This window comes from Triturus cristatus, chromosome 9 (genome assembly GCF_964204655.1).
Source record: "Triturus cristatus chromosome 9, aTriCri1.1, whole genome shotgun sequence".
NCBI lineage: Eukaryota > Metazoa > Chordata > Amphibia > Caudata > Salamandridae > Triturus > Triturus cristatus.
In genome coordinates this window covers 562,188,451-562,201,702 of record NC_140592.1, presented here as the reverse complement: position 1 = coordinate 562,201,702, position 13,252 = coordinate 562,188,451, and the positions used below count along the sequence as shown (strand labels likewise).

Sequence of the window (13,252 nt, the reverse complement as noted above, 5' to 3'; positions counted from 1 at the left end):
TCATCTTACTGGACCTTAGTGCAGCCTTTGACACTGTAGCACATTCCATCTTGCTACAGTGTCTCAACAAAGGAGGAGTTACGGGCTCGGCACTTAGGTGGATCCAATCCTTTCTCACTGACAGGAGCTTTCAGGTTAGACAGGGAGAACATTACTCTCGTATGTTCCCTCTTAATCAAGGGGTTCCACAGGGCTCTGCCCTGAGCACCACCCTGTTTAACCTGTATGTCTCTCCGATTGCCACAATAGTGGAAAGCCACGATCTCCAGTTAGTGACCTATGCCGACGACACACAGCTTATCATCTCGCTGTCACGGGCACCGGATGTCGCAGCATCCAGCTTCAGAGCATGCATGCAGGAGCTTGCTTCCTGGATGTCTACTAACTGCCTGAAGCTGAATGGGTCGAAAACTGAAGTGCTCGTGGTGGGGGGTGTACCGAGTGTGTGGTCATCCGCATGGTGGCCAGATTGCCTGGGACCCACCCCTGTGCCGTGTAAACAGGCAAAAAATCTGGGAGTGGTATGTGACTCTGATCTCGCCTTTACCGCCCAGATTAATCGGGTGGTTGGAACTTGCTTTGGCATGCTTAAAAGTCTAAGGAAAACTCTCGATCTTCTTCCAGTCAGTGCCAGGAAGACTCTTGTTCATGCCCTAGTCACATCTAGACTTGACTATTCTAATCTTCTATACTTGGGCGTGACAGCAAAGTGCCTTAATCGTCTCCAAGTTCTTCAAAACGCCACAGCTCGATTGATACTGCGACTGCCTAGACGTACGCCATCTAAAGCCACCTTGAAGACCCTCCACTGGCTGCCCGTTAGGGAGAGGATTATTTTTAAGGCATTATGTCTATGCCATCGTATTATGATGAGCAGGGCGCCTACTCCCCTCTGCAATCTTATTACCCCCTACAGACCGGAGCGGTCGCTCCGATCCTCGGGCACTGGACTAGCTGTCATCCCCAAAATTCGGAAAGCTCGAATGGGAGGGAGATCTTTTAGATTTCTCGCGGCCAAAAACTGGAACCTTCTCCCGGCAGAGCTGCGCCTCGAACCCTCAGAGAATAAATTTCGCAAAGCATTAAAGACCCACCTCTACCGCTCAGCACTGCTGTGACCCTCTTCCTGATTTGCCTCTTTTTTTCCTCTCAGCGCGGGGACACGCCGGGGTGCGTAACCATGCGCTTTATAAAATTCCATAATAAATAAATAAATAAATGGGAAAGGTGGACCTTTCAGTAAAGAGGCATCTGTAGACATAAGAGACTATCGTGGCTGCGATGATTATTGGGAGGATTTAGTCGGTCTCGTCTACGTAACACCAGAGAATGGGGCACAAATAAGTCTAACGGAGCAGACAGGTCTTTCTAGGCTGGAAATACTCAGCTGTATCGACTGAGAAGAGTTAAGAATGAAGATGGCGATTCAGTCTTGTAAATAAATGCTATAACGATTAACCCTTACCAACATCTTTCTAGAGAAACTCTGAAGAGAACAAACCGTTTGGTAGAATTAAACAAAGAGCAAAAGGCGAAGACTGACAGAGAATATACTGAACACCTGAAAAATACAGGAGTGATGGCTGCAATTGAGAGGGCGTGCAATCAACAACAGCTTTAGGTAAGACTCAGCAGGAATATTTTTCATATATTGGAATTAATGCCGACTCCTAGTTTGGTGGGTAACTGAGAGAACAATTTTTCAGCTGCTTGGTTTTGTATGGCTCAAGGGAAAATAAGGGGCCAGGAGCAGGCTATTCAGATCCTGCAGAGCCGCAAAGTTTCCCACTGTTTACCATATGGGATGGGAATAGATGAAATGAGTGCAACCTGGCATGAGTTGCTGTTTTTTGTGCTGCTCTCTAAAGAGAGAGTTGGTGTTGAAAGAATTCCCTTGGCAAAGTAAGTAATGTTATATATTTTATTCCATCCATGTTATTTTGGATCTGCGACAGCAGACTGCAGACTTTAGGGAGATAATGAGACTTCTGCAGGGTGTTGCTTCCCCAGTGGTTAATTGGTGAAATAATAAGTGCTGGTTCCTAAAGCTTTTCTCAGAAGTCTGTAGCTAGTGCGGACGAATGCCAGGATTGTGGAATACCCAGGCTGTGTAGCCTGGATTCCATCGCATGCCTCTTTTTTATCCACTATATGCTTCCTGCTTCTTTTTCTCATTTTGCAGGTTTATTTTCATCCCTGCTTTCTCCCTTTTTCACTCTTTTTCCATCTTTCCCTTCCTCCTGCTTTCCCCTTTGTGTGTTTTTCTCTCTCTTGCTCTGAGTCAAAGTTTGATAAGGAAAAGTAAGTGCAGGGTCTGGATAAAATGAGTGTCGGAGCGCCCCACCTGCAACCAACAGCTCAAATTAGGCACTGTGCAGCCTCTCCTTTGGCCTGATGTTGAACTACAGAATGTGGTAACATGCAAGGGATCATGTTGGGGGTTTACAAGAGAAGAAGGGTTATAGGGCAATCAAAATATTAATTCCTCACATTTCCCTTCTAGGTTTATACAAAGTGACTCCTATAATAGTGCTGCCCTCAGTTTAATCCCCCAGAACTCACTGTCTTGGAGAGTACAAAAAAGAGATGGCGCTTCAGTCTGAAAGTCAGGTCTAAGGAAGGTGAGCTATGAGTTTTTGGACCAAAGGTCTGAGGCACAGATATAACTCATAAAAGCAGAGACATAGGGCACAGAGAAGGCAAAGTATGCACAAGTAGAAAAACAAAAACAGGTCTGTAATAAGGGGACAAGAGTACATTTCCAAAATATTGTAAACAAGAAGTGATAAAGACCAGGTTCCATTTCAGCTGCTGAGGAGTATGTGAGTGAGAACTCAAAATCCTGGGTGGAGGAAGGGTTAGGCTAGGGACACCGCAAGATTCAGTATTACACAACATTTTAAGGACTATGTATATGTCAACACACTCCTCAAATGTATGGATCTATTTGGAAGAATTTGAGTCAAGAAAATGATAATTTAATTTGTGTCCTACCCCTAATTCCAGTTTTATCAATCACAGGGTGTCAGTAGTAATGTAGACACAGTAAACCTGCCATTCCATCCTGCCACCTACAACTCTCATGATCAACTTCACAGCCATTTCTGAAAGATGGGATACAGCCTTTCCCCTCTTTAATGGGTACATGAAAGAAGAGATTGGTCATCAGCTAGAATACCCAGTCATAAATGGGTTAGTAATCTATGTGTGGTGTTTAAACTTGATCCCACTAGGATCTATCCTACTGGGAAATCTAGTGGCTCTGTTGAAGTTTTAAAAAAAAACCAAAGGAAACAAGAATGGGTTCCAATCCTGCTTGTAGGGCTGGTGCAGTTGAGACAAAGCATATATTGATGTTCAGAAGGAAGCCGTGCGACTGATAGTGCCCATGGCTCAGTGAGATAAAGAAAAGTAAAGGCAGTGGCGTAACAGTAGTCCCTGCAGTGTGGAGAGGGCCCCCAGCTCCACGGGCCCCCCTCTGGCACCGTGCGCGGGGGTCTAAGAGCTCCCGACTGGGTCCAGGGCGTGGGGGTCCCATCCATGCACTTTGCAGTGGGGCCTCATCAATTTTCGTTAAGCCAAAGTTAAGGGTAACGACAATTATTTCTGGAATGACAAAGGGAAGATGTCAAGCTCACTTTTACCCTTTATCCCAACAAAGAATATATGGCACCAAAAGTGTCTGAACAATGGGAGTCAACTAACGTTTTGTGCACGTAGATGCTCTTTCACGGGGTGGAGGCTCGTTTCAAATCATAATGATTCGAATCGTAGCGTTTTGAATCTAAATGAATTATTAACAAAGGATTTCAGTGCTGGAAACAGAAAAGGTGGCCAAGGTTCCAAAAGTATCAGATCAAATTACGTTTTTTTTCTGTAAAGACGCTCATGGACAAGTTCATATTAGAAACACATTTCAAATACAGAAACGGAATTTGCAAGTGCTTCCTAGGCATAATGAGATGTATTTTAATTCTTTTGATGCACAGTCAAATGGAGCTGGCGGCAGTGGTGAGGATGGGGCCGTGAGAACATGATGATGGAAATAGATGCAGAGGTTGGCAACGCCTCCTCTATCCATGTTTGTTGGAGCAGTGGGAAGTGGTCATACCAGCATTACATCCGCCGTGCCCTTCACTGGCTAGAGGGAGTCTGCGCTGCTTCAGCACTCATTTGGCTTCCGTTTGGCACCTTGAAATCGGCGACTTTTCAGCACTTTCTCACAACAAAAAAGTCCACCTTTTTTGCTTTTTTTCACTTTTAAAGTTTGAGAAACAAAAACAAAAATAAGGAACATAGTCTTGCAGCAGAATGTGAAAATACGAATTTGTCAATGTAGTTGCTTTTAAACAGGCAATTCGCCCACCCATCTGCAGCCCTCTTGTCCCTTCTCTTGGGAGTGTGCATTTTTTGGCTCCTAGAAGTGTGTTTGTATGTTATTTTCACAAAGCAAGAAGAGAGGGGGAGTTCAGGGAGTCAGAAGATTGCTCGCTGCTGCTGTTGCGCTGGTGTGTAACGCCACATGTGGATCCCTCTGGGTAGGTGAACACAAACGAAGATGTATAGGAAGGGTTAGCGGGGTATTGGTCACTCGGCTGTTCACTGTGTGCATAGCAAGAACTAGAAAACGCTACCTCCGTTGCTCCGTGGCCAGGGACTGAGATGCCAAGGTTCTGCTGGAAATGGAGGGGTATGGATGGGTAGCCAGATGACCCAAATGGGTCTTCCTTCCCATGAGCCACCATGCCCAAGCAGCTCACCTCTGTCGACGTGCTGGCCTGATTCGGGTCGATCGGCTCCTCTTCATATGGAATTTTACAGCTGGGCTTGTGGGCCACCAAGACAAATTCCAAGCGGTCCTTCTCTTTCTGTAGCTCAGCGATTTCTGCTTCTAGCTCCGCCTTCTCTTCCTCCAAGAGGTCAGTCTCCTGCCATGTGGGAAGAAACAGACAGCTTAAGGGAGGGAAGAGTCAAAGTCTGAACAAATTACACTATTCTGTGGATTCGTCAATGAAGAGCAGGGCAATACCCTCAATTCTTGTTCCATGTGGGATTTCATGAACATTTGTCTCATCTAAGCATGCATCATGGGCCTGCGTCGCAGAAAACCTGTACTCGACCCTCCAAAGTTCTTTCTTCTCTATGCTAATTATATTTAGTACTTTATGTATTTAGCTACAGCCATGGATGGAGGAATAGGAAGCCTGCCTGGGAAAGTTTAATTCATTCTGGACCAACTATATTTCTGAGATGCCATCTGGGGGAATTTGCTGTTGATCCAGGGTAAATGAAGTGGTGTGTCACAGTTATCACCATTTTAAATATTTCAAAATACTTTCCTAACAAGTACTGAACAATAACCTTAACTATATCAAAATAATAACCACAGGGACATTGTGACAAAAGTGTAAGAAGCCTGCCTGTTTGGGAAATATTTTATTCATGATTGCCAAGACAACACGCCAACCAGAGAGAGACACACAGATATGGCAATATAGGAAGATATACTCCTTATGCATTTTATTTATACCACATGTTTATTTTGGTTCAATTAGCATGGAAACAGTGTGTTTTCAAACTCTGAAAGATTTATTTAAACTAAGTGATATACTGGATTATAACGTTTGTCGTAAAAATAAATAAAATAAAAAAAGGAGAAAAATATTTACTCACCTAGTTAAGAATACAAGGTTCCGATAAAAGAGGATTTGCTTTCTTAACAACAGACCACAATCTGGCAATAGAAATAAGATATTTTTGAAGTTATTGCCAGCAAGGGCGACCTAACAATATGCCCCGATTCCGAACAGAATATTCAGCTATCATGAATATACTTTTGGTTAAACAATGTGCGGTGGTTATTCTAAGATTTTTGAAGGTACTCCTGCAATGGTCATCTAACAAAGGTTTGTGATTGCATTTATAATCTTCTGGATTTAAAACGATTTCTCAAATAGACTGCTAATTAAACAATACACAGTTGCTAAGTTCAGAGATGTCTGAAGCTTTTCCTGACTTGTTCAGCTTCCAATGGCCACTATTGCAATTTTGGAAGCTCTGGTTTTGTTCTAATTTGCATGAAGATTTTAGAGATTAACCAGTGGGCAAAGGTGAAGTTCTGCAGAGGCTTAATTTCTATGCCATTTCCACAAAAAGAAGTTCCTTTATACGGCCATGGAACTCCAAGGTGACTTGCAACATCCTTTAATGCATGGCAAATGGAATTTTATCACTTAAAAAAAATAATCACACCAATTCGATTCCCCCAAAAAACTTAAATCCTTGGTATGTTGCTCCTCCTTATGAGTTGGCGTGGTTGCAAATGTTCATAATACAAGCAGAATATTTAGTGCAAATTTAAACCCACAATATACATTTAGTAATTTGTTGCAGAAACATATACTAAATAGGCAGTTCAATGCAAGTCTCTTTCGAAAAATGGTACAGTGCATATGTGGTAACACACAGACGATTCCTTCTTTCATGTAATTAACTATAAGGTTGCACAAAATAATAATTCTGCAATAAATGAAACCTTTCTGCTAATCTGTTCATTGTTTAAACATCAGTTGTAGTACTAGTAAATATCTTTTATTTCGGCTACCAAGCCATAAAAGGTTTACAGACAGAAAATCCAATATCAACAAATATCATACAAACTTCCTTTTTGCACATATAAAAACAATAAATTAAAATTGGAGGTTAGTTATTTTGGTTACAGTTCCTGTCACTACAATGTGAAACATTACTTTTAAATGAACTGGATTGACGTCTACTACGAATAACAATCTAAGTATATATATATATATATGTATTTTATAAATAATCACCAAGTACTCCTTCAGCGTTGTGCTAGTTCCAAACTCGCAAAGAGAGCACGGACCGATAGAATCTTGGTTATGCTGCAATGTTTATTCTTGCTCCCAAACTAGTGTAGCAGCCATTACGTGTTTCGTCCCATATATATTATATATATATATATATATATATATATATATATATAAAGATAGTTCATAGTCATTTAATTCAAACAATAAAATCATGCCTATTAAAAGAGACCCGATATTTGGTTAAAAAGATAAAAGATGAAAAAGGACACTGAATAGACCTACTGGAGCTTTTTGTAACGTTTAGCTATAAAGATTGGTAGCTATGTTGGGCCTTCTTCCTTTGGTTCCAGGCACAGTACAAGTAAAAAGATACCGTAAAAGCCAATTGTTCTCTAGTATCACTTTTAAAGAGCCTTGCAGCTTCCCAATAATGTGTCACTCCCATAAGTTTACATGCCATAACAACCATTTCTTGTGCGCCTTCCTATATAGGGGACAGAAAAACAAAGTGCTCTTCCGATTCCTCAATGTTAGGGCATCTTGGACAAAATTGGAAGTTGCATTATTCCATTTCGAGGTGTGAGCACTCAAAGGAAGTAACCCACATCTAAATTGCACATATAGAGGGGGCGCGGCCAAGATGGCGGCAGAGTAACACCGACTTCTCGGGGCTCCGTTCGCCGAGGCAGTATTTGGTCATCCAAGCCCTGGAGGACCCGCAGCAAGTGCTGAAGCACGGAGGAGACCTGCGACTCCCTCGGCAGCGCGGCAATCGGCCATGGCGTCTCGTGGCGGGTGGCGGCTGTGGTGCCGGGGACCGCCGCGGATCACCTGGGGCTGGGCTCGGCCTGGTAAAAGTGCAACAGCCTGCGGCTCCATTGATGGCAGAGGTGGCGGGGCTCTTGTGAGCCACCGGAACGGGCTACAGTCAGTCGGGGTCAGTTGACCCCGAGGAGGGCCTCCCATTAAGACCCGGCCCGGTGAGGCCTTGCTGAATGTGGGCCCGGGAGGAGGAATGGCCCAGACCGATCCTGTGAGGATGCATGGCGCAGGGGACGGAGTGAGCGGTGCTCGCATGTTGGTGGCCTCCCGGGCGCTGCGCTCTCCTGCACTCAGCTGCTGTGTACCATCGGACGATCGGTGCACCCGGCTGCCTGTGGTGGGTTCCGGAAAGGGCCCTGTGAGTGGTCGGAATGTGGCGTACGACAGGCGCCGCCTATCACGAAGCAGCTGGAGCGCACCCTTTCTTCTGGTGCCCCCTCTGACTCCCGGGTGGCGACTGGAGCAGAGAGGCCTTGTGGGGCTCACGCCAGGAGCAAACTGGTGACTGGCATACAGGAGCGTCTTGGAGCTGTCCACGTGGGATTCCGGTGAGAGGTGTGGAACTCAGAGAGAGGAGAGGCACTGCCTGGGGCCTTGGGCTGTGGTGGTGAGTGGCTGGTGCACGGCAGAGCGAGACCTTAAGGAGGGGCTGGCCCTGCTTGGGACATACGCACTGCGTGCTGGGCGGCCTAGAGTGGGGGGGGAACGAGCGCGGCTTGGCTAACGGCCTACCTAGGAGGTGTACGTTGACCCGGCCTTGGAGGTCAGCTCTTTTGATTACAGCCCTACCCCACCAGGACAGGCCCCGACCCTCTTGCAGGCATAGAGCATAAGCCTGAGATCAAGAACGGTGATGGTCCTTGGGGGCGCCAAGAGATAATAACGAAGGAGGGAACGGCTGAGACGTCCCTGGGAGTGGCTCGCCTAGGCGGGGACCGTGCCGGGAAGTGGTGCTGACCAGGTGGTGTACATCAGGGCCCGTGCCAGCGTAGAGGAGGTGGGAGCCGGTGGGCTTCGCTGGTGGTGGTCTGAGAACAGCCCCCTTGCCTATCTTGGTGATCGCGGTACAAAATGGGTGGTGATGGACGGAGCATCAGAACCAATCAAACACTCACACCCAGTCAACAGATCTGGGTTTGATCCATCACCGTTCTTTAGCCCACTCTGCCACCCCAGTTCAGACATGGCCATATGCAAATCAGTCTGACCCTGTGCCTCATGGGAACAGTCCAGCCCGAACTGCCAAGCCATGCCTTCCCTGGACCGGAAACAAGCTTCCTAGGACCGGTGTCTGGCATTTCAGCCGTCTTCAGCCAGGCTTGCTTGAATCCAGTGGCAAAGTGAGCAAGGGACTCACGTCGGAGCATTCTCCTGCTGGAACTTGATTTCAGTAGGGCAGGAGTTCCACAGTTTAGGAGCTAGTGACGAAAAGGCTCTCCCTCCCCATTTATCTTTTTGAAAGCGGGGAACGGAGAGTAGATTCCTTCCCTGGGAACGCAGGTTCCTGCTCGGGACATAGGGAGCCAGCAAATCCTTCACTCCTTCTGCCCCGCTGCCAGTCAGGGCCCCAAAGGTCATGCAGAGGATCTTAAAAGCAATCCTATCTTGGATAGGTAACCAATGAAGACTCTTTCTAGCAGCGGTGGCTGACGCAATCCTGGGAGTGTCCAGCACGAATTTGGCTGCCGCATTTTGGGCTATTTGTAAAAGCCGCACAAGGCTCTTATTGATGCCAGAGTAGAGGGCGTTTCAGTAGTCCAGCCGTGAGGCGACCAGTGCAACCACGATCTGCTTGCGGGCCTGCGGCGCCAAATAGTGTCTGATCTTCTTAAGGGTTCTGATAATACCCCAGCAGGTGGAAACAGTCCTATTAACCTGTTGAGACATAGAGAGCGCAGGATCAATCATCACCCCTAGATTACGGGCCAGGACCGTGGGTGTGGGACAGACTCCCAAGGAGGGGGGCCACCACTCCGAAGACCAGATGTCCCTATTCCTGCTAAAGATGAGGACCTCGGTTTTTTACCCGTTAAGTTTTAGTGAATTATGAATCCACTGAGCAACTGCCTCCATGCAGTTCCTGAACCTAAGAGCAGGGGAGCTGACCGAGTGGGAAAGGGACACCATGATCTGGGTGTCATCTGCATATGACACCACTTCCAACCCAAATGATCTTATTAACCTGGCAAGTGGGGTCACATAGATGTTAAAAAGGGTAGGGCTTAAAGCCAACCCCTGCGGGACCCCACATTGCACAGGTAGGGGTGTAGATAGAAATTCACCCAATTTGACCCTCTGTACCCTCTGATTTAAAAAGGAAGCCAAGAGGTTCAGAGCCAGACCTTCCACCCCAATCTCCCTAAGGCGAGATATAAAAACCGAGGGAGATAGGGTGTCGAAAGCGGCTGTCAAATCCAACATGATCAGAAGGGTGGTGTGGCCTGAATCAACCTCCGTGCGGATGTTGTGGAGCACTACCGTAAGGGCTGATTCCTTGCTATGGTGTCTCCGGAAGCCATGTTGGGACTGATCAAGACAGCCCGAGCTGTCTAAGAAAGCCGTAAGATGTTCATTAAGATGCGTTTCAAGCATCTTCGCCGGAGCGGGAAGCAAGGAGATAGGCCGAAAAATTGAGAATTTCCGGATCTAAAGTAGGCTTTTTAAGAAGGGACTTAACAACAGCACTTTTCCACAGAGCAGGAAAAATACCCTCCTGTATCGCTTTATTCATAATGGTCAGAAACTGAGGCAGAAGCGTTTGCCGACATTCCTTGAAGATTTTAAGAGGGCAAGGATCCAAGGGGGATCCTGACCTGGTCTTACTCAACAGCACATCAAGCTGTTGCAGAGAGAGTGGAGGGAAATGGAACTGGTGCGCAGACAAAACTCTGCTACCCTCTCCCCCAGCAGAAACAGCCGACGGGGGCGGGCTCAGCACTGCTCTCTGCAAGGCAAGGGCCGAGTAAATATCGGCTATTTTGGAATGAAAGAATTGTGCTATATTATCACAGAGAGCCTGGGAGCTAGGAATGGGATCAGGAATTTGCAGGGTGCAAAGGGAGTCTGCAATTTTAAAAAGATCTCTGGGGGAGGTGACAGCAGAGGTCAGCTTGGAAAAATACTCCTGTTTTTCTTTGATCACCTGAGCCTTGTATCCCTTAAGGAGGAGTTTGTGTTTTTCCCTCTCTTGGTAGCCTCCACTTGCCCTCCACAATCTTTCCTGCCTCCTACAACCCTGCCTTAGCACTCTCAAAGACTCTGAAAACCACGGGGCTGAGGGTGTCTTTCTTGCAGAGTAGCGGAGAGAAACCGGAGCCAACCGATCCAGCGTCATAGCTATCGAGTCAGTAAGCTCACACGCCGCCAAGCTAACATCCTTTACTGTGGCAGCGGATACATTAGGAATGAAAGGAACCAACGTATCATTTGTGATATTCCTATAGTTACGCTTCGGTTCCCTCCTACCAGGACCTCCCAGTTTAGTATATGCGGGAGAGGTCTGAAGCCTCAAGGGGACCGCTAGGTGATCGGACCAGACCAACGGTATAGGAATCTCTGTCTTCAGCCTCTCATCGTTGGAGAACACCCCATCAAGAATGTGACCTGCCCGATGGGTAGGATTGGTAACCACTTGCTGAAGACCAAATGCAGACAGAGATTCCACAAGCGAGGACGTCTCTGGAGTCCACATTATCGAGGTGGAAATTTAGGTCTCCCAGAACCGTAAGCTGGGCACAGCCAAAATAGGGTTCTAGGAGATTAAGCAGGATATTCCCAAAGTCCGCTCTCGGGCCTGGTGGTCTGTAAATCAATATACCAGAAAAAGGAGCAGCGGGAGGAGAGGTTATCATGAAGTATAGAGCCTGGAAGGGGTCTGCGGGGGCGGATAAAGTAGAGATCCGGCAGGTGTGGGAACTCTTGTATAGAATCCCCAGCCCTCCTCCCCTACGACCCACCCGGTCCAACCTGACTAGCGCATAGCCCTCAGGGATAGCATCCACCAGGTCGGGCCCAGAGGAGTCAGTGGCCCAGGTTTCCGTGATGAAAACCCACGACGGCTTTCTCACGGCCACAAATTCATGAAAGGCTATGTTATTCTTTACAAGTGATCTGGCATTAATAAGAAAGCCAGTCTCACTCGATGATAAGGAAGAGGGGGCCAGATCATTGGGCGGGTTGATGTTAACGACAGACTCTGTCGACGGGAAAGGATACTTGGGCAGACAGCAACAAGCAGATGTATCAAGAAGGGCCTCCGGGGGGCACGTAAAATGACATGGTACCCAAGGAGGTCGATAAGCCATCAGCTCCAGAAAGGAATACGCAAACCTACCCTTTCTGCAGCCACCTTCTCCCAAACAGTTCAGGTCTAGCCCGGTCCCTAGCCCGTCCTTAGCGCAGACGGGCTGGACTCTGGCGTGACTCCGGCACTTCCGCTGCGCGTGTCCATGTTGGAGTAAAGTAGAGCGCTAGCGCGTCACCAGACGACTAGAGCGCTAAACAAAATGGCACCCGCAAAGCGTCCCTTCAAGCCCCAGAATATTCCTAAATCGCCGGTACACCGCCCTAGAGGGAGACCGCTGAAACCGCGGTGCATGAAGTCACAATTTAAGTGCAGTTCGGGCTGGACTGTTCCCATGAGGCACAGGGTCAGACTGATTTGCATATGGCCATGTCTGAACTGGGGTGGCAGAGTGGGCTAAAGAACGGTGATGGATCAAACCCAGATCTGTTGACTGGGTGTGAGTGTTTGATTGGTTCTGATGCTCCGTTCATCACCACCCCCTTTTGTACCTATCTTGGTGATCACGGCGGCCCGACGGGGGTGCCCCAGTTCCCCCCCACTACTCTCGCACACTGCGCCCATTGGTCTGCGGTCATGGCCACGCAGAAGTCCAGGAGTGCTACTGCGCATAAAGACCCATCCATTAAAGATATGCTCCAGAAATCAGGAGGGAAGAAGGTAGGCGAGACGGGAGGGTGGAAACACAGCGGACCCGATTACCAAGGACTTTCTGGAGAAGCTCTTCGGCACGCTCCGAGAGGACTTCGCGAGCCTACAACAGGAGATGGCCTCAGACATCAAGCAGCTCCGGTCCGAACTCACCAAGGTGGGTAATAGGGTGGACACCCTGGAACGCAAGGAGGACCGTCGTGAGGAAGAACTTTTCACGCAGGCCTTAGAACTCAGACTTGCGAAAGTGCAACGAGGAGCTATACCTCAAATTGGAAGATCTTGAGAACCACTCGAGGTGTCCTAATTTCCAGATCAAGGGCGTACCACTTCAGGCGGACAGAGGCAAGTTGGAGGAGTGGGTGGCCCGGTTCTTCAAACACCTGGTTCCGGCCCTCAGAGACAAAGAAATAGTGTTGGACCACACACACCGGGCTGGGTGCCCTGACTCTGACCCGGGCCAGCCTCAGGACATCCTGACCGGTCTACACTCTTACCGCCAGAAAGAGCTCATCATGGTGGCCACCCGCGACCGCACCACAGTGGAGTTCGAAGGCCTTCAAGTGAGGGTCTTCCAGGATCTCTCCCATCTTACCCTCAAGAGGCGCAGGGTCATGCGACCAGTCACCTCCGTGACCAGGGAATT

General features: G+C 47.8%; 1 protein-coding gene across 1 annotated transcript in view; it reads right to left on the bottom strand.

The window, feature by feature from the left end:
- Nucleotides 1-606: 606 nt before the first annotated feature.
- Nucleotides 607-13,252, bottom strand: part of FOSB (FosB proto-oncogene, AP-1 transcription factor subunit) — a 129,062-nt gene continuing 116,416 nt past the window's right edge. The window contains exon 4 of the mRNA XM_085625569.1: nucleotides 607-4,928. Within this exon, the coding sequence (XP_085481695.1) occupies nucleotides 4,443-4,928 (486 nt within the window). The 3' untranslated portion in view covers nucleotides 607-4,442. The remainder of the gene's footprint in view (nucleotides 4,929-13,252) is intronic.